At 44.4% G+C, this 20,607-nt stretch overlaps 2 protein-coding genes across 5 annotated transcripts; one reads left to right on the forward strand and one right to left on the reverse strand.

Annotated features, from left to right (window-relative positions):
• The first annotated feature begins 104 nt into the window (after positions 1 to 104).
• On the forward strand, positions 105 to 15,126 carry spata6 (spermatogenesis associated 6). 3 transcript variants are annotated; one of them, XR_014119901.1, is made up of 13 exons: positions 105 to 398; positions 2,525 to 2,662; positions 2,956 to 3,004; positions 3,106 to 3,147; positions 3,756 to 3,880; positions 4,083 to 4,163; positions 6,483 to 6,734; positions 7,683 to 7,800; positions 8,147 to 8,187; positions 8,263 to 8,429; positions 11,329 to 11,495; positions 12,315 to 12,411; positions 13,590 to 13,609. XR_014119901.1 is itself a non-coding variant. In XM_027001361.3 (13 exons), the coding sequence occupies exons 1-13, from the start codon at positions 309 to 311 to the stop codon at positions 14,902 to 14,904; spliced, it is 1,476 nt and encodes a 491-aa protein (XP_026857162.2). In that variant the 5' UTR covers positions 109 to 308; the 3' UTR covers positions 14,905 to 15,126. The 3 variants fall into 3 exon arrangements, 2 of the variants coding, with proteins under 2 accessions (XP_026857162.2, XP_081563776.1); XM_027001361.3 differs by lacking the exon at positions 11,329 to 11,495 and adding an exon at positions 14,721 to 15,126 and having other exon boundaries at positions 109 to 398; positions 13,590 to 13,681; XM_081707650.1 differs by lacking the exons at positions 105 to 398; positions 11,329 to 11,495 and adding exons at positions 1,639 to 1,898; positions 14,721 to 15,126 and having other exon boundaries at positions 13,590 to 13,681.
• dnttip2 (deoxynucleotidyltransferase, terminal, interacting protein 2) lies at positions 15,120 to 20,549 on the reverse strand. Of its 2 annotated transcripts, none has more exons than XM_027001359.3 (8): positions 20,424 to 20,549; positions 17,336 to 19,449; positions 17,107 to 17,245; positions 16,350 to 16,445; positions 16,050 to 16,214; positions 15,745 to 15,854; positions 15,456 to 15,556; positions 15,120 to 15,212 (listed from the first exon to the last, which is right to left on the reverse strand). In XM_027001359.3, exons 1-7 carry the CDS (start codon positions 20,490 to 20,492, stop codon positions 15,457 to 15,459), a joined length of 2,793 nt encoding a protein of 930 aa, XP_026857160.3. In that variant the 5' UTR covers positions 20,493 to 20,549; the 3' UTR covers positions 15,120 to 15,212; position 15,456. The 2 variants fall into 2 exon arrangements, with proteins under 2 accessions (XP_026857160.3, XP_026857159.3); XM_027001358.3 differs by having other exon boundaries at positions 15,120 to 15,230.
• Between the last annotated feature and the right edge of the window lie 58 nt (positions 20,550 to 20,607).

The following is a 20,607-nucleotide window of genomic DNA, read 5'->3' on the forward strand; positions in this document are numbered from 1 at the left end:
AGTTGTACTGCAGTCAACATGTATATTTCTTCAGTGTACTGTGATATTCCTGCATAATGAAACCTGGGTGATCACGGCTCAGATTTCAGCTACACGGTTAGTGCATCGGAGCAGTTCCGGTGAAATTAGCAATAGAAAACAATTACGGCTATGAAACTTTATTCAACACTCTGTCTCTTAGGACACCTGGATAGAGAAGACAGGACATTTCAGGACGTGTAGTTTGTCACATGGCCATGTCCTCATTTCCCGCGTCGAATAACTTTTCTAAGAAGCGTCGGCTGCAGCCATGACAACGATGTTTGAAAATGGGAGGACGGACGCCACCCAAGACTCCTGCTAATTCAAGGATACGTCTGAGAGCTTTCAGATGTACTGTAGAACTCGATCTCCACTCTGTAAGTTCACAGATAATGAAACATTACTGCTTTTCTTTACCGGAGCCCCATTTAGCGAGCTAGCTAACTGTTTTGTAGCTCTTGAGGAGATTTGCTGCTAGCTAGCTAGGTAGCGTTAGCTAACTTGCTAACTTCCTCATTAGTTTACTAGTGGCTAGATAGTTGGTGAGTGAAATTTTTAGTTTGTAGTTTTAGATTTCTTTTGTTACAAGATTGTAGATTTTTTTTTTTTTTTTTACATTACGCCAAAAGATATTTCTGCTCGAGGAAATGCGCTTTTATACAAACAACGCATCCGTGCGGAAAAGTGTCGGGAAAAGACATTTCTGCTCGAGGAAACGCATTTGTCGTTGAAACAGCGAAGCCCTTAAACAGACTCGTACATAGTAAACCATCACCAGCCATTCTGGGAGGCCTCGCCGTGCTCGCCTCTGATTGGCCCGCTTCTCAGGTCAGTCCCGATGGACCACAGCGGGCCCACGCCCTGCAACATGGGCGCGAGTGCACTATTTCCGTGGCCCGGTTTGAAGCTCCACACGTGTGCCCCTGACGAAAGCGGTTGTTCTTGACCGCATGAGTCGTATGCGATGCGCTGGCATCGCTCTGATGCTTTCCGATAAGCTGATGCGCTAAGACCGTGGCAGAGGTTTTCGGTGTACCCTTTCCCAGGTGCACTGTCCTCCGCCCCTAACGGGCAGCTGAAACACAAGCTCAGTGGGCTTGCGGCCAAACATGAGAAGAGTTGAAGTGAAGTCCTGTGGGGTAGAGCAGCACTCCAGTAGGACCAGGGGAAGAGGATGGTCCCAGTCCCGCATTGCTGTGAGGTGATGGTGAGCCGAGTGGCGAACTCCACAAACACGTTGATCTGTGTATAGAGTGGTGGTGTCCGAATCTTCTGGATACGCATCTGGTTGCAGACCTCAGTCAACACTTTTGACTTTTAGTTGCAACTCCTAGTCACAGTGGAGCTCCTCAGACATTCCAAACCAGCAGAAGAACTACTCAGCCAGCCGGTAGTCCCGTGCCCAGCGTGAACACCGTTTTCCCTGGTGTCTGGGCTGAGTGTCCGCTCCGTCACCGACGATGGTCAGTGAGGGTGCTGCTCATGTGCACTGCCTGCGGACTTCGGGCCGACGCACGTTCACCTTCTCCAGAGCCAGTGGCTTTCACACTGCCTCGATCATAAGGCCAGCATTTCATCCAAACAAGTATGCACGTATCCTGTATCCTGTGTAGGCCTGTATCACGCACCAGGCTCAGATACCCCACAACATCCTGAAGCCACTTTCTCCATTACATGTCCATCCAGCTGCCAGCGACAGACTTCATTTGAATGGTCGTTGCTTCCCCAGCCATCATGAGTGCGTTCCGCAGCGTGGGGACACACGCCTGGTCATAGCAGCAGCACCGACAAGCTGGTGTCCACGAGGAAGTGATCTGTTTCCCACTCATGCTGCACTCAGTCTAAAGTTTGCAGTGGCAGAGATCTTGTTAGCGATGGTGAGCATTGTTCTGTCTGGCAGATGCTTGGCCTACTCCTCTGCTGCAGTTGTAAGTCTTTGAGCAGTAAAGTAAACCAGCAGAACGGGTACACCAGAATAGGGAAATGGGCGGCAGATCGCTAAGACGGGGCACACCACAACAACAGGAGACACTAACACGTTAATTAAGCAAAAGACACGACTACACGTATCCCATCACACACAAGTCTGCTATTTACAACATTTAATTTAAACTAAATAAAGTCTGTGGAGAAGTACACGGCATTCTGGGAGTCCTTGACATGTTCCTCTCCACTCTCATGATTAGCCCACTTCATAAATCCAGTGGCTGATGTCATAGTATTAACACTCACTGCATATATTCATTTCAATAAATATTTCAGCTCGGCAGTTCAAATAGGCATGGATTATTAGAGGCTTGTTTCTTGAGTTCACAAAGAATTTTCTTCCCATAAATTCTGTATTACTTTTTAAACTTTTAATTGCTTTTATTTTGAAATGGCTGTTTTGTTTTATCCTATTTAAGTCTATTGCATATTCTGCATTTGTAATGTTCCATGTGCTCGCCAGACCAGTTCATTGTCTCGTTTGTAATATTGCTGGACAAACTGGTTCTGGTTCTAGATCACTTGTCCAGGGGTCGTGTTACCATCACAGGAGGATGTTTACATAAGTGTCCGAATAATGGGGCAGTACCACAAGACAAAGTGTGTGCCTTCTACCTTTCCTCTCCTGCTACAGGAAAAGATGGTGTTTATGAAGGTAATGTGGAGCAAATGTACAAATTTACACAGCAAACACTTACATTCATCAGTTTTATAGATAGATATACACCCACACATACAGATCTAGACCTAGTATTGATTCATGTTGTTATATAAACACTAACTAAGCTTGACAGCGAGCTGATGTAGGATAGTGAATTCGGCAAAACGTACTTGCATTCTGCATTTTTTTTACATTTTTGGATTTAGCAGAGCCATGGTGACTTAGAAAAAACTTAGAAATCAACTTACAAAAGTACTTTTCTCTCTGAATCTCTTCCTCCCCCACAGAAATTCGCAGAAGCAGTTGACCCCGGTGATGTAGCTGATCATCTGGAGAGTAAGAGCTGGTTGGGGCTGTGTTCACTTCTCTGCTGCTTTCTCATATACACCCGATCGATAAACTAATAAACACTCCTACACGTTTTTGTTTCCCTGCAGATGATACAACCTGTTTCGAGCTCATTCAGCTTATCCCACCAGGTAGAGATCGTCTGGTCCAGCTTGGCCGTTCCAAGTCATTGAATTGTAACTCAATCCCAGGTTTAGATTGACTGTTCCACACTGTTGCTGTTGACTCATCCTCAAACATCCAGGCCACTTATCATCGGATGCAGTTCACTGGTTTTTCCTTGTTCTTGCTTTAATGGCAGTAAATTTGATTACGATAGTAATCCCATCCAAATGCAGCATCAGTGTTGGTTATAATTACCATTGTCAGTAGTAATTACTGGGAACCCCAGAGAGTTGTTTGTAAATAAGGTTTCTGTGTCCAGGAGTGGGATTGCTGCTTCATATGAATATGCATGAATCCACATGAATATGCATGACTTCAATGATGATGCCCAGCTGCCAACAGCATGCGATTAGGCTTTTTGATATCCTCCCCCTACACTGAAGGCATTCTGAGCTATAGATGCTACTGACTGTCTGAGGCTTTTTCTGTATGGGAAAAAAAAAAAAAAAAAAACTTTGTGAAGCTGTGTTGACAACAACCTGATCCACTACAACTGAAAAGGGCAGAGTTAGCATGAAATGTTCACTTCCACCAAAGAGGGAACCACGTTGTGCCTTTTTTGACTGCCTACCAGAGGGAGAAGTTCTAGCTACCCTTGAGGAGAACACCAGAGACTTCCTCTACCCGAGCCTGAGACTGACCCCCCACACCACTGGTTCACAGAGAGAGATTCTGATGAAGAAATCCGTCTCCTTCCCGGTGTGTATCTCTTCCGCTCACTGTGCTATCATATCTTTGATGCATCTTAAAAGCCAGTGCCATCTTCCTGCTATTTGCTTGAGGACATAGATTGTTTGGGCAAATTGATCTGCCAAGAGTGTCATTATCTTCCCTTGCCCTCTGTATTTTCATCATTTTAAAAGTTTGTTTTCTTTCTTTCTCTCTCTCTCTCTCCCTCAAGGGGATCTCTCCCAGAGTTGAATTTTCGACCACATCCGTTATTGAGGAGTGTGATTTGAAGCGTAGCCAGTCAGCCATCTCAGTGAGTCCTGTGCTCTGTGTTCCGTTTTATTCTCATTACGCCGATTAAGTGAAGACTGTGTCACGTTTAATGACATGGGCTTTAGCCGTCGTAAGGGGACCGAGCTGAGCTTTGTTTTCGTTTTCATTTGTGGCGGTGCGTCCAGGCCGCGTATAACCGCATTTTAAAGGCTAGTGCATGCTGTTGGTTTTGCCACTGTACTGGTATTGTGCAACAGTAGGCCTACATGGGCGGTTCAAGTGTTAACACTTCTCATTCATTTCTGCGTTCTTTCCTGTGTTTTATAGGGTTTTTTTGTAACTTTTTATTCTTGTTTTTAGATTACTGAAAAACAAGTGACTGCAGAATCATGATTCTGCCCATGGCGTTTATTATGAAGCCCATTGATTTTAATGTATAATGCAAGGAAGATGAGAGAAAAGTGCCTTTTGAGAGACACTGACAAAATGATATGGTGCCTCAGATAGAATAGCTCTGTCAGTCAGCCTAATTGTCTCCCCTATATATCTCTCATCTCTTTGGCTCCTGACATCTCAGTGGTTTAACAGCACTTTTAAAGACGGGCTTTTCCTGTGCAGTTAATTACACAGTGCTAGATCAGAGGGATTGATACCCAGCTCCTTAGACATCTCCTTTTATTTGTTTTGTTTGGAAAAACAGATGGTCTATCAGCGCTTGATTTGTAGATTCTCCTTTAGCTTTTCCATGACTGTGTCCTTTGCATAAAGGGCAATGTGAACACAACTGCATAAAATTTCCATTTTAATGTCTTAAATGGAGAATACCCTCTGCATCTCGCACAGGTCTGTCACGTTAGCGATGCTATCAGTTTTAGCAGTGTAATGGGTTGGGATATGTGTATCCTTGAACAGGGCTTTTAGGAGGCCGACTGCATCAAAGTAAAGTGCTCATCCATTTATCAGAAAGCTCAAAGACTATAACAGCACCCCCGGAAAACTGCTTTAATTCCAAAGTCAATTTTCTTAGTGCGGGGAAAAAACATTAACAATATACAACAGACAATGCCAGGAAAGCTAGAGACAGGAAGTGTAAAGTTCATAGTCATAATCCAGAATGGATATTAATGACCCAGTGACTGCTGCTTACGTGCACTGGGTGTCAGGAATTCCTTTCTACTATAAATGGATACTGATTACATCTTGCAGCTTCTCGTCACATGTGATAAAGCCGTTCAGGGGAAGGTTTGTGTCGACTCCTTTCTGACTGATGATTGTGTAGACTGTGAATACAGAGTTCCCCTTTCTCTCTCACTGTCCTTTACAGTCTCTCGGACGTCCGTCTAGTCCGGCGTGACCTGTCACCTTTCCAGGGTCTGTTAATGTGCGAGTGCCGGCTTTGTGGACGCCACTGGTTTGGACCCAGCACGGCATGCTTTTAAATGGGCTTTCTCCATGTGATTTGCACACATTTGAACAGGGCTGGTTTCTGCTTTAATGAGCTACTTGTGGTGCCGGCTTTGTCGTTTCAAGGGCATGTGACTTTATCTTCTGTTACCAACACCAGCAGAGCCACTAATCACATCAGACAAGCTGGGCTCGGGTTTTAAACTGAACTCTTTGAGCCTTGGCCGAAAAGGAGAGAATAGGAAAGACAAAGAAGGAAAATACAATGAAGGGAAGAGAGTGACTTAGTTTAATTTGATTAGATCTCTTCTCTTCAAATGGCAAAATCTCTATCAGGGTTTATTTCTCTGCTTTTTAATTTATTTGTTTATTTTTTTTAAATTACTTCATATGCCTGAATTTTCCAATTAGCATTTAAATTATCTTTGTTTTGTTTTTTTACATCCATGTAATGCCATTATCATATTAGTCTGAAACCGACCATCAAATGCAATTAACATTTTTAAAAATGTATTTATCTAAGCTCCGCCTGCAGGAACCCAGTTATTGGCGCTCAGAATTATGTTAGACCAGATTAGAGTTATTGGAGTAATTTGCCTGCAAAGGTGAGATTGGAACCCAGAGAGAAGGTTTACATTAGGCTGCCTATGTTTGGGTTGACCTGGTTAAGGCACTTTGCTGTGAATTAAAGGTTGAAAAATCAAAGTAATGACTAGTCTTTTGAGATACACAGGTGTTACCCATCCATCTTTTGTGCCGCTGATGCACGTAGTGGGTTTGATGGCTATGACTGCATCTGTGCATTTGCGAGCATATGTTTGAACACACAAATAGTACATACATCAAAAGTCAGAGTGTTTATTTGCATTGAAATGGGTACTCATCGCACTTACATCTGCAAATTCAAAGGCAAAGAGACAGTTCAGTGATGTGTGTTTCTTATCTCCGTTTCTAGCTGTGCTGCCCTTCTCCCGGTAAACCCTGCCGCGCGAGGGCAAGCCCCAGGGCCGAAGAGAGGCCCAGACCGAGCTTAGCAGCGCCGTGCGGTTATCAGAGGCCCACGGCAGCCTCGCTGAGCCGCTGCCCATCGCCCTACACCCACCGCAGGATGTGCCAGCTCTCGGAGATCACCAGGCAGCGCCTCAGCCAGCTGCAGCTCGGCCCCTATACCTTCAGGAAGGAGACCACCCCCCAGCCTCCGTTTGTGGTAGTGCTGTGCTCTTCTGTTTTCCAGGGAGGGACCAGGGGGTGGGGGGCGCTATAGATGCCAAAGCAAGAGCACACCAGCTAAAGCACCAGCAAACGTCAGCGGGCCAACCCCGAATTCCAAGCCTATTCTGTAACCATTGTTTTTGTTGTGGTGGTGTCTGCTTGTTTTTCTTTGTTACTTGGATCATTTGATGCTCTCGGTTCTTAGAGTGTCATGTTATTATTTTGGGTTTTGCATTATCACTCTGAAGGTGTAAAAAGCTGAGATGTTGGTGAGTGAGTTTTTGCGTTAGTCATGTCTCCAACACATTCTGTCAGCGAGGTGTAGGAAGATTGCCCGTCCTCCTGATTGCATCTCAGTGTTTTCACTAAAACGCAAAGTCCTGGGGTGTAAATATCAAAGCTGTCATGCAAACCTTGTGATACCAGCATGGCATTTTCTGTTCCTGGATCTTTGGGAGGAGCCTTCTCACAGGAAGTCCTTGGGTCACCATTATCCTAAGTAAATAAGAGACCATGATCAACAAATACTCGCTCTCTAGCTTGTCAAATTAGCTCAAATATATTACAGGTGTCCAAGCAAAGTCAGAATAGCTGCTTGTATGAAAGCGAAAGGACTGCTTCATTAGATGCCATCATGTTGTGGTTGTTAAATTGCAGTAGCAGTGCTTTAATTGTCTAGATGTGTAGAGGAAGGCCAGACACAGAGGCACCTGAACTGAGTTGACTGGGCGAAAAGAATTCACTCTGCCTCTGAAAGTTTCTCTCCTCTAACCTTGCACATGAAGCGATTAACTCCAGAATGAAAAGCAAACTCAAGTGAATAAATAATGCCCCTGTGTCAATGAAGTACTGCTTGGCATCTCCTTCACCTGCTAAAACAGTCTACACGGTATTTGTCTTTTTAAACAGGGACTTAACATCTGATTGCTTCCTGTGTTTGCAGGTTCCTTGTAGTCCAAACTCTTTGCTGATTGAAGCCCCTACATCTCCTGCTCTTCTGGCTTCACCCAAGAGAAGCGCCGTCCACCAGACATCCGGGAGTCCTGCTGCAGACTTTACAGGTTCAGACATATAGACTGTGTGCTCTTTTGCCTTGCGTTTTTTGTTTTTTGTGTGTGTGTGTGTGTGTGTTTGTTTTGTTTCACATCTGAAAATAAGATGCTTTAAAAACACATTTCGTGGACCTCACTATGCACACTCACTGAGCACGATGCAGTTTCTCCACGTGAAGGCGCTATGTAAGAGTGGGTCATTGTATCGGTGACGCTGTTTATCTTGCGTGTCTTGGATATATGCTGGGGGCTTTAGGAGAACTGCACAGAAAGGGCAATGTGTCTTACTTCACTTTGTTTTCTTTGCCGCTCATTCTTCAAGGACTTTATCGAAGTTCTTATTTTAAATCCCTAGACCCTGCACTTTGTGGGAGCTTCAGGTCAAAACCTTTTCAGGTAAATTACATATAATTGCAAATTAAACCACATCATAACTTCATGTAGGCAAAAATAGCTCCTCTCCACCTGCAGGAAGGAGGTCATTCTCGGGGTGGATGCCATATATCCCCTGAAAGAGCGTGTGCACGATTACCCAGAAGTCCCCCTCGGTGTAAGACCCCTGCTGCCTACTCCACCCCAGTGCCCGGCGGCCACGGAGACCAGAGCCCCCTGCTGAGCCGCTCCTCGCTCAGACAGAGGTAAGATTAACATCAGCTTCCCAGCTGCGCGCCCGTCTGCGCTCCGCTCACAGCTAACACACGATAATGGAATGTCTGTTTTTCCCTCGGAAGCACCACACTGTTCTCCCAGTGACCCAGAGCTGCTGCATTTACCACTTAAAGTGATCCGCTTGCTATGGTGGACAGCTTTGTTCACTGCACTAAAAAGTTGGTTATTTGCTAACTTGCCAGATTGATTATGCTTTCTGGCATCATCTATTTGTTTTGTTAAGTATGATCAATAGTGATTGTTTTGTTGGTTTCAGAGAACTCTAATATTATGCACACATAGAATAAGATGGTTCTATATAGTGGATAAAAAATATAGGTTTCATTAGGTTAAGGGTAGTTATGGCTGTTATTAGTATTTCAATATTAATACACTAGGGCTGCGCTACATGACAGTATATTGTGTGATGGTAGAAAAATGTCTTATTGTCTATTTTTACAACAGTACATTGCAGTTACTCACATGGAATCTTCTTAAAAAATAAAAATAAAAATAATATATAAATAAATAAAACTACTTCTTGAATTCACAGAAAATGTGCTACATTGTGATCATTGTGAGCTACATTGTGTGTCATTACCTGGACGTGTAATGAGCTGTAGCAGGTTATGAGATTTTGGTCATATTGCATAGCCCTTGTTAACATCTTATGTAATCACACTCTGTCTTTCTGTGTCTGTATGTCTTTCTGTCTATCCACAATCTTTATTAGTTATCTTTATTCAGTCTGTATCAAGATATAACCTCAAATCCCCTGATCATACTGACCTGCTTTCATTCATTCATTTTAAAATTTTTAGTTTCTTTTTTTAGGGTGGGCGCATCGTAAAAAGTCATGTGTCAATATCTCCATAACGATGAAAAAGGCCAGATCTATTCAAATATAGTTAAAATCTGCACAACATATCAGGGGTCCAATTTCAAACATTTTGAGGGTGGGTGATATTTTCAATCTCTGTTCAGAATTGGAAAAACCATGACACAAAACCATGGTGACAGTTTGTAGCTGGTTTCCTCTTTGGAAGTGGGTATGTGGAACCTACTGTAGTGTTGAGATGTGATCACGTAAGCATTAACATGCAGCAGTTTAGATGTGCTTCATAAAAGCATGATCTTCTGCTGGCTGGTGCATGAATGGAGATTCCACTCTGAAGATATGATGTGAAGACCCTGAGATTGCACATTGCACATTCCCACACTGAGACTACAGAGCAGGCTCCATGCTGTCTCCAGCTACAGCAGCTACAGCAGCCACATTCCCACACTGAGACTACAGAGCAGGCTCCTAGCTGTCTCCAGCTACAGCAGCCACATTCCCACACTGAGACTACAGAGCAGGCTCCACGCTGTCTCCAGCTACAGCAGCCACATTCCCACACTGAGACTACAGAGCAGGCTCCATGCTGTCTCCAGCTACAGCAGCCACATTCCCACACTGAGACTACAGAGCAGGCTCCACGCTGTCTCCAGCTACAGCAGCCACATTCCCACACTGAGACTACAGAGCAGGCTCCACGCTGTCTCCAGCTACAGCAGCCACATTCCCACACTGAGACTACAGAGCAGGCTCCACGCTGTCTCCAGCTACAGCAGCCACATTCCCACACTGAGACTACAGAGCAGGCTCCACGCTGTCTCCAGCTACAGCAGCCACATTCCCACACTGAGACTACAGAGCAGGCTCCACGCTGTCTCCAGCTACAGCAGCCACATTCCCACACTGAGACTACAGAGCAGGCTCCACGCTGTCTCCAGCTACAGCAGCCACATTCCCACACTGAGACTACAGAGCAGGCTCCACGCTGTCTCCAGCTACAGCAGCCACATTCCCACACTGAGACTACAGAGCAGGCTCCACGCTGTCTCCAGCTACAGCAGCCACATTCCCACACTGAGACTACAGAGCAGGCTCCACGCTGTCTCCAGCTACAGCAGCCACATTCCCACACTGAGACTACAGAGCAGGCTCCACGCTGTCTCCAGCTACAGCAGCTACAGCAGCCACATTCCCACACTGAGACTACAGAGCAGGCTCCACGCTGTCTCCAGCTACAGCAGCTACAGCAGCCACATTCCCACACTGAGACTACAGAGCAGGCTCCACGCTGTCTCCAGCTACAGCAGCCACATTCCCACACTGAGACTACAGAGCAGGCTCCACACAAACTGTATCCAAAAACTTTGCTGTTGTTTTTCGTACCCATCACCACCAAATGATGCTTGTCCACATTTCACATATTTTAATCATCAGGTTTGTTAAAGTAATGTTGCCAATTGAGCAGGTTTTCAGGGGCCCTTCTGAACTGTCTGTGGTGATCCAAAGCTGTCATTTTTCATGCCTCATGAAGCATTTTCCCACCCTCTTCTAAAATCTATATTTTTGTGTTTTTCTTTCTTCAGCTTACATATGGATAGTAAATAAACAGAAAGGTCTACCTTATGGTGTGTCCCCTATGAATTTCCAATTATGTGATATTGACTAAATGTGGAGCTCATAAGAGCAAAGAAAATAAAACAATCTATAGTTTGATTTTTGACGACACACACGATGAACCTACTCCTACAGCTTCAAATGATGAAATCTGATGTCCGGTCATGTTTGTTCATTACTTAAAAGAAAAAGACGAAAATCCCTGAGAAAACAAGGGGAAAGGCTATTGATTGTCTTTCTGCAAGATCTAATGCGTCTGACCCTGCGCACAGTTTAATAAATTCTGAGAGACCCTTGTCATTGATCTGAACAACAGCCTGCTAAACCAGCAAATGTTTGTTTGTTTGCCTCTCTCTCTCTCTCTTTCTCTCTCTCTCTCTCACACACACACACACACACACACACACACACACACACACATATATCCCCTCCTGCAGGGACAGGAGCAAACATTTAAAATCAATAGACAATTTTAAAGCCAGGAGTAAATTGGAGAGTAAATAGCAGGAAATGTGTGATACTTTTGTCTGGATTGAAAGCATGACCGGAGTCAGAGGGCTGCAGATTACGGCTGGCTCGGTAGATTCAGCCAATGAGAGAGCAGGCACGTCTTTTGGAAGCCTTTGATGGGAAGTGAAATGATGCCTTGTGAAGTTCAGTCCGTCCCCACTGCACTTGTTGGCTTGTCGTGTGCTAATCAGCGGTCCCAGCCAACTGTCTGAAGCACAGCACGCATTAGGTCCATTACAGTTAAAAACCTCTGAGAGGTACAACCTCTCATCTAAATTTAATAGTGTGGAGGGGTTTTTTTATTTTGGTTTTTTTTTTTTTTTTTCTTTCATTGCTTCTTAATAAAAAGCCAAACTGTCAGGCTGGGCTCTGCCCTGTAAGTGTCCTCCTAGGTCCATGTGTTGAAAGAAACCTCTGAAGCAGCATACTAGATTTTCCCCTCATACATTTGTCCATGGGCTTTTTAAATCACATTTTGTGTGCAGCATTAGGCGCACAATATGCGCACGATTTCAGCATTAATGAGACGTGCTTAAATGTGTTTGTGCATGCGCGTGATTTATCTTCACGGGCTCAGTGGAACATGTTTCAAATGTTTGTTGTGATATCCAATGTCCCTACTTTTGTCCCACAGCACAGACTAGTGTTCACAGTTGGTATTACATGATGGTAGTGATTTTTGCTTTGTTTTTTAATCTCCTACACATTGAACATTAGTAGAATATGTTCAGTAGCTCTTAACAGTTCATTTTACTAATTTGTGATTGGAAATGACTAAACCTATTAGCCATAGCTGCTGTGTCAGAAGAAACCCAAACTCCACACATACATACATACATACATACACACATACATACGTACATACACACACTCAAGGACTAGAAATCCAGCAGGTGACTTTATCTCTGTGCAGGTTCCAGGACCCCTCAAGCCCCTCCCAGTGGGAGCGGATCCATAGCCGAGTTCAGAGGATTTTGCGCACTCACTCCACTCGCTGCAAACTCTCATTTGTAAGTAGCCCCTGGTTCTGTCCCAGCTGAACCTGAATGCTACATGAACCTGTAGTACTTTTATGTTTGGGCCCTGCGCGTCAGCGCAGCAAGCTCCCAATAAACCCTGTGTTTGACTGCTCTGAAGTTTCATGTGATGCATTTTACATGAGCCTGTTTGGTAGGAAATTTATACTCCAGTCAAGGTACAGACTAAAAAAGAATGAATTTAGACTCGGTTAAATGCACCATTGCCTCGGAACAATTTGCATGTGCGTTTCAGTGACGTGCCAAACCTGGGTTCTCCATAGCTTGCTACTTCCTGTTCCTGAACTGTCATCACTTGGCCCTCTTCCTCCTGCTTTTTAGTATCTTACATTTTCTGTGAAGTTTCTCTCTATCCACTGTCTGCTTCAAGTGGCATTTAACAATTTCGACTGAAATCCGCTAGTGAGAGGACGGGTTCCAGAGGAGGACGGGTTCCCCTCCTTAGTCCAGCTCAACTCGGGGCCTCATCCTCGTGCCATTCTGAGGAGTTTTTCCAGACTCCTTAGTGGAATGGACCTGGATTTTGGTCCAGCTGCTTTGTGACAATGTTCTGTCCAAACTGATTAAGTGAATTGGAAGGATAGATTCGATCGATCGATCTATAACCTATCTATCTATCTAGAACCTACCAATCCATCTATCTATCTGTCTATGTAATGAATTCCTAGCACACTAATGGAGTAATCACCTTCTGTGCTTGTCCATGTGTCCCCTTCATCCTTTATAACCCGTTGAGTTTCTTGTCTTATGGGGAGCTACAGCACTGTTCAAACAGTTCAGCTTTGAAACGCATCACGTCCCCCATTCTAGTCGCTGGGATGCCGTTGCGAAGCTGAAGCAAAATCATGCTAATTACTCTAAACCCCCCTCCAAACTCCCTGAAACATTGTGTGAAGCTGTCTTTATAAACTCAACTTTTCATATGAGAGAGATGGAAACACAGCTGCCTGCAAGGCTAAGCAGGGAACTGTATAGTACACTAAAATCCAAAAAAATGAAATGAGAATTTATTATAAGAATATTAATCAAGCTGATAAAAATCTCTCTTTGCCACAAATGGCATCGTGGAAGGTGAACCACCTACTTAAGCTGTGTCCCTCATTCCATGAATAAAAAGGGGGAGGACTGGTGGTGTCTCTGTTTGTCTGCAGGAGGAGCCACGTGAGAGAGGAGGAGCCAGTCAGAACCCACCTGCTCCCTCCTGCTACGACTCCGTGTGTGGCAGCCAGACACAGCTTGCCAGGTAAACACAGCCGTACAACCATCAGTCCAGTTTACACTCAAAATTACACAGCACAAATCGCCATGGCACACAATGACCACACAGGCTTATTGGTTCTCATCACATTTTATAGAGATTGAGTTTTTATAGAGAGAGATTTATAGACTCTATAGGAATAGCTAAAACTGTTTACATAAGGTTCTAGGCATTCCAAATTGTGCTTTGGTATGTTTGTTGCCAAGTTGTTCACCTTATAGTTTTATGCTAACTCAGTTCCTTATCATGAGCTTCAACCATAAGAATCATTCATAAAAGATAAATGGTACTATTATGTGCTTTCAGCTTTACAAAGTTAGACATTCACAAATTGTAGAGCTTGAAGTTCTTGTAGCCAGCCCCACCGTGCTTGGAACAGTCCATAAGAAGGAGCTGAATCACATCGAGTAGGTGGCTGCCTTTAACCTAAGAGAGCAACCACTCACGTCCATACTTAACACCAATCTAAAATACTTGAATGTGCATAATCACTATTTGGTCTATTTCAAAACCTCTACTGAGTAAAATATTAAGTTAGTTTGGGATAAATCCAGCCTGTGATGGCATCGTAGTGCTGGGTCTCTTTTTACTCAAGTTTTCCCATGAGCAGGAGCTACTCCTCCTCTTAACACAGCCAGGAAGAGCAGTGCAAGTGACATTTATTTTTTAGTGTCGCACTGACCTGATAAGCAATTTTCCAAACTGCAGCTAGGCAGGGTGGGAAAGACTAGCTAGAGCGGTCCTGGAGCACTAACGCTAAGAGAACACATCACCTCTACCTTCGGGATGAGAGCAGAACTGTAGCCCAGGGCAAGAACCTGACCAAACCTTTGTTTATTTGTAAAAAGAAGTGACCAAATGCTTAACTCCAAACTTATACATCTTTAAAGACTCAAAGGATGAATGCTTATCCAGTTCTTTTATTTGATAAATGTGTTTGGTGTTAGATGAATGGAGGAAAATCTATTTTGTTAATGTTACTCACTTCGAAAAGACTGTATTTGATTTGGTGTTTATGTTGCAGAGTTGTTCTAGGAGAGCCATGTGTTCATTTAGATAACGGAACATTCTGGACCAACAAAGCTGCCAAGTACAGTGGAAAGCCCCACCGTGCAGTGTTTGAGGACAGCCTTGGCAAAATCTACAAGAACCTCTATAGAAAAGCATCATCAAGTCATAGTGACTCACAAAGCATCTGGACCCAGTGACTAATCTGCGATGGCTAGACCATGCCGTTGTGCCAGTGCATTTCTAAGCCCTCTCCAATTAAAACCTAAAGCCAGGCAAGGGCTGTGTGTGTGGGTAGGACCTTGTTCCATGTACTGATGAGAATCATGAAAATTACCTGCCACTTCAAGGAAAGCTTCCTTCAGTGTGATAAGTCAGTCAGTTTTTTGAACAAAAGATAAAATGCAGAGACCCATGAGAGGATTGTATGATTTATTGTTGATGCAGGCAGTGAGATCTGGTCTTACAAAATGAGAGCTCTTCTGTCATTCTCTGGCTTCCTCCCACACTGGTGGAACAAAATCTTCTTCATTCAGAGAAACAACACAAATGATATTCTTGCCATTTTACAGCCCAATTTATTTTTTTAAAAGCTATGCATTACAGTTTTTTGTAAAATACCAATACCCCAAATTGTTACTTCTTGTATTAAAAATCTGTCAGAAAAGATACATAATTTTGTTCAAAGTAATTCAAACTGCACTGTGCAGTAGGTTAACATGGTTACCCTCAATAGTAAAACTGATCTTACATCATTTCTTTTTATTAACTTTATGCTTCTTCCTGTTCATCCTTCCAGCGGCCTCTGCTGCTTTCTCTACCATGATCTCCTGGTATTTCTTCTTGTTATAGCTGAAGAGGTGAAACAGGATATTGTGATGTACAGCTCTAATCTCCAGTAAAGTTAAGTTACTAAACGGTGACTCCACATGCAGAGCTTATCTAAAATCAGCTTCAGCAGTACAGCACCACCAAGACCATACGACCACAAATCCAAAACAAACTGGTGGAAGGGGTCAAAAGCACAACCTAAACAATACCTTCTGAACTCTGCATCAGCCAGCAATTCTTCCATGATGGTTCTCTTCCGCTGCTTCTTCGGGATTCTGGAATGATAGAAGTCTGCTGGGCTATCAACCACCGTGCCAACCTACAGAAGGGAAAAGGTCATTTTAGATAACTGGAGCAAGTCAAGATTGTGTATATAGTTGAGACACTTGTACAAAAGGCAGAAATTTGGTTGCAAAAAAATTAATTTACTACTGATATACAGCATTTGTCGGATTTTGCAGAAAAAATAATGTATGCAGTAAACAGGCAAGAGAAGTTCTGGGTGAGCTGTGACCTGGAAGTATTTGGGGAGTCCCTCTCTGTCGTTCTTCTTGTAAAAGCGCTTGGGGTCCATCGCTGAGCGCATCTGTAGTGCCTTGAGGTCATTCCTCAGTTCCTCTGTTAATTCGGGGGCTTGCATATTGAACCAGCCCTCCCCTGTGGTCTTAGCCTTCTCCTCCTAAGCATGGAAGTTTATTTTAATTTTTGCACTGGGCATATCCAGTGATTTTGCATAATACCATCTCAGGAGCTCAGGTGCACAAATGCCAGTTGTCAGGAGACATTCGTAACAGAGGAACAAAACACAGCTCACCTTGCGCTTCAGTTTAGCTGCGCGTTTCGATTCCTTGTATGGTGGTACAGTATCCTTCTTTTCAAAGTCAGCAACAATGACACTCTTCTTCAACAACTGCAAAATGCAAAAGGAACATTGAGATTTATCCAGTGCAAGTCAGGTACATTCCACAAATCAATCGACTTTTCAGTCTCAGAGTGGTTTTTCAGTTGCTGCAGTAAGTAAAGAAAGTATTAAGTTTTGATTTTAATAAAGTGGGCTTTTTTTTTTTAACCTCTAGTTTTCTCCCAGCTTGGTAATAAAAGTATGCAATAGCAGTGGGTACTCATCACACAGCAGAACTACTAGTGGTAGGACCAACATCAGCCTGTGTCTTCCAAAACAAACTTTCAACCGCTCCTTTCCTACCATTTACATTTATGGCATTTAGCTGACACTTAATCCAGAGAGACTTACAACTATAGCTGAGTACAATTGAGCAATTGAGCATTAAGGGCCTTGCTCAGGGCCCCAACAGTGGCAACTTGGAACTAGTCATGCACCTCATCAACTCAGCTACCACTGCCCTAGCATGATTTTCCTGATCATGGCACAAGAGGGACCTTGATGTTTACCAATGATAACCATGTGCCATTGAACAGCCAGTGGCACAGATGGGACTAAGCCTGAATCAGTGTTTTAGGGTGCACGTAGACCTCCGTAATCATGCAGCCTTCAAACATTATCAGTGTTCACATTAATGCCTTCAATCCTATTAGAATCAAAAGTTGATTACCTGTTCCTGATTCTTCTGGTCCTTCAGCTTTTTTAAGTTATTAGAGACAGACTTTGATTTGCTACCATCAAAACTGATGTATAATCCACCAAGCTGCTTCACTTTCAGACCTGGATCAATGGAACTGGACAACTCTGTACTGTAAGAAAGCAGGGGAGAGATGAAACGGGTTATCAGTCAAGTAAAACAGGCATTTCTTTGGGGAACTACTAAGGGGAAACATTCTTACACTGCTGGCTTTCTGGTAGTGAAGAGTGCTTGTGAGTCTTCGTCATCCTCATCATCATCATCATCTCCCTCGTCATCAACAAACTCCTCTTCATCATGAGCTTTAAGATCAGTATGGTCATCCTCTTTGTGGGGTGTGCCCTCAAGGTAGTACTTCTCACAAGGTTGAAACCCAGGGTGTGTGTCGATAACAAACAGCCCGTTATTGTGTGGTGGGTCTGCTTCCCCCGATGTGCCTGGCTGATTCTTGTCAAAGCACACCTCTTCAGCCTCACTGTCATAGTGTCCAGCATCCTCCTCATCACTCTCATCCTCGCTGCTGTCTAACAAACTGGGCCTTCCCTTCACGGGTGCTGTCTTGAGATTTTGAGTATCTGAGCTACAAGAGGGTTCTTCTGCCGCAGTCTGTGCTGGGCCCGGATCTTCATCGTTAGTCCGGTCTTCAGACTTGTGACTGACGGCATCTGCTGAGCTGTCCATGCCCATGTGCTGTTCTACCTCCGTTTCTTGTTCTTCATTTTCAAGCTTTTGACCTGATGTGTCACTGTGTATTACTGTATGATCAGCATGGGTCTTCTGAGCCACAAGTTCACCTAGGACCTCTGCAACCTCTTCACTATTCCTCTCACTGTTCTCAGCTAGTTCTGAAAGGTCTTGGTCTACTCTACTAGCAATATCCTGCGCCAACAACTCCATTTTGTCCTCTGCCATCTCCATTTTCTCTACTGGTTCATTTAACACCTTCAGAATTTCAGCTGACTGAGAACTTTGCAATTGAGGCTGGGTTCCTGCAAACTTCTCACAATCCTCTGTGACTCCATCATTCTCATTCTTTTCTTGTCTTTCGGTGCTGTGGTTCTCCTCCACACACTCGGTCTCTTGCCTGCTCTCAGATGCACCCACCTCTGCCCCTGCACTGCTACCAACAGTATCCCCTCTGTCAAACCTTTCAGCATTATGCCCTTTAGTGTCCTCAGAAATCAAGTGTTCCTGATTAGCACTAACAGCTTTATTGGCTTCTTCATCCTCAGTGTCCTCGACATCCTCCCCGTCAGACACAGCTAGACTTGCAGGGTGGAAGGGCACATCCACAGGGGTGTCAGTCTCGTCTCCCTCACTCTTCTTACTCTCCATGTCTACATGCTCAGAGGCCACGGGAGGCGCATCAAGCACATCATCCGGGACTCTCATTTTGCTTCTTGTTCTGCTGCTAGCTGAGCCATTTCGGCTACTGTAGGGGGTGCCCTTCCTCCTAAGAGAGCACGGGCTATCAACGGAACTGTAGCCAGTTACTACTGATTCCAAATCAGAATCACAAACGTAAGCTTTACTGCGAGTGAGTCTCCAGGGGCTCATGCTAGGGCCAGACGTGCAGCCCTCAGAGTCATATGGCTGGTTCTCATCCGCAGGTCTCGCCTCGTCTCTGCTTCTTAAGGTCCCGCTGGACCCAGAAGAAACAGAAGCTTTAGTAGTTTCACCCTGATCCAAGTGGATGGGAATGGGCTCCGTGGGCCTCACTCTTCTGTTGCGTGTGGATCTGCGCACAGTGGATCCCTCGGGACCAGACACAGCAGAGGACAAGTCAGCCTCCAAAGGGTTTGCTTCTTTTGGGGGAACGGCGGTCTTCCTGCGGCTCCTGGTGATCATCTGAGTTTCCATAACTTTGGATAGAGATGCCACAGAGCTGCATGACTCTGCCTCGGACGGACAGTTGTCCTGGGAGGTGGTAGACTCTGTAAGTTTCTTCTGGCTTCTCTTGGCCCGGCTCGTGTTGCCAACAAGAGCTGAAGAACAGGAATCCTTTTCAGATTCCTCCTGTTTCGCCGAGGCCACAGTTCTCTCATGGGCCGCCGCTCTCCTACTGGTCCTAGGAGTCAGTTTGGTGCCAACGATAGCCAGGATGCCTGATCCCACAGAACAGCAAGACTCAGAATCAGACACATCTGCTTCATGTGTGGAGTCCGTCAGACCACATTTGGAGCGTTTGGACTCTCGTCTGGGTAGGCTTGCTGGTTCAGACAGGGCTTTGCTCTGCTCTTCTGAATTCTTTTGCTGAGACGCATCCCTTGTTATTAGTGTTCTTCGTCTTGTTACCCTGGTGGTTGGAGTTGCCTCCTGTTAAAATAAAGAAAAAGAATAATCAAATAAACAATCAAACAAAAACAAAAAAAAAGCCAAATGCCACTGAAAGATGAAGATGCTTGTCAAATGAAAATCAACAAAGCTGACAACTTGAGATGTACAAATGGTTCATGAACCTGACACGGTCATCTGATGAGCCTATCGTGCCGGTAACAAACTGACATAGCAGCAAGCAAAGAAAAAGTACTGAGGAGGACTAGTCTACCCATAGGGTTGCTTTCTGTGTCACAGATAACTAGCTGCCTACATTCAGTACATTCCCAAGATAAAACTGTTGATTTATTAACAGGGTCTGCATAGGTCACCAGTCATCTACACACAGACTTACAGGCATGGACGCTTTTCAACGCTTAGCTTGTAAGCCTGTAAGTCAGGACCATCATATCACACCGCATCACAGATATGTAAACTAGGTTAGCCATCCGAGAGAGCTAACGTTAGTGTTCTACTGCGCAAACCCATGCTTGGTAACTGCAAAGCTTTTACTTTAAATTTATTTATTTATTTAACAAGAACACACAATAACCATTATGTCAGGATTTTAAAAATGTGCCAGAAGGCTAATGATCATCTGCAGTCACTGGGTAAGTTGATGTTGAGAAATACAAACGCACTTTTTACACCAGCAGAGCAATCACAAAGTATCAATAAAGTACAAGAATTCAAGGCTTGTGGTTACCCATATTCCTAGATAATGGCTTTAAAATACATTAAGGACCACTGGGACAGGGGCCTGACTTAGATGTTTCCCTCTAGTCACTATAACCAGTTCATCGCAGTAATGAACCAGCCAGCTAACCTGGCTCCGTTAGCTGAGCAGCTAACACAATTTACTAGCTAGCCGTCTACTTCACTGCATTCCAGGTTGTTTTTCTGGGCTGTACATCTACTACCATGGAACGAGTTGGTGAAAATGCTGCAAATGACACAAATTGGCTACGCCATACCGTCACCAGCACGTTGTCACTCCTTTGCGCCGCAGAGCCCGAGCACACCCCGCTCCTGGTGGCCACCATCTTACCGCGGAACACGTGCGTAGATCAGCGTTTTTAACACGTGCTCCCCGGCCACCAAGACTCGACCAATCAAACACATTTAACCATCGATTCGATCGACGTTCGTACGCGACGA

Source organism: Electrophorus electricus, chromosome 25 (assembly GCF_041902795.1).
Source record: "Electrophorus electricus isolate QZ-2024a chromosome 25, ASM4190279v1, whole genome shotgun sequence".
Taxonomy (NCBI): domain Eukaryota; kingdom Metazoa; phylum Chordata; class Actinopteri; order Gymnotiformes; family Gymnotidae; genus Electrophorus; species Electrophorus electricus.

Bases quoted from the DNA above. Each gene is read 5' to 3' on its own strand.
- spata6 (XM_027001361.3), top strand. From the start codon at position 309: ATGGGAGGACGGACGCCACCCAAGACTCCTGCTAATTCAAGGATACGT. The intron at 399-2,524 runs GTAAGTTCACAG...TTCTGGTTCTAG, and splicing joins TAGAACTCGATCTCCACTCT to ATCACTTGTCCAGGGGTCGT. The intron at 3,148-3,755 runs GTAGAGATCGTC...ACTGCCTACCAG, and splicing joins CATTCAGCTTATCCCACCAG to AGGGAGAAGTTCTAGCTACC.
- dnttip2 (XM_027001359.3), bottom strand. From the start codon at position 20,492: ATGGTGGCCACCAGGAGCGGGGTGTGCTCGGGCTCTGCGGCGCAAAGG. The intron at 19,450-20,423 runs GTATGGCGTAGC...TTATTTTAACAG, and splicing joins GTGACAACGTGCTGGTGACG to GAGGCAACTCCAACCACCAG. The intron at 16,215-16,349 runs GTGAGCTGTGTT...TTCCATGCTTAG, and splicing joins CAGCTAAACTGAAGCGCAAG to GAGGAGAAGGCTAAGACCAC.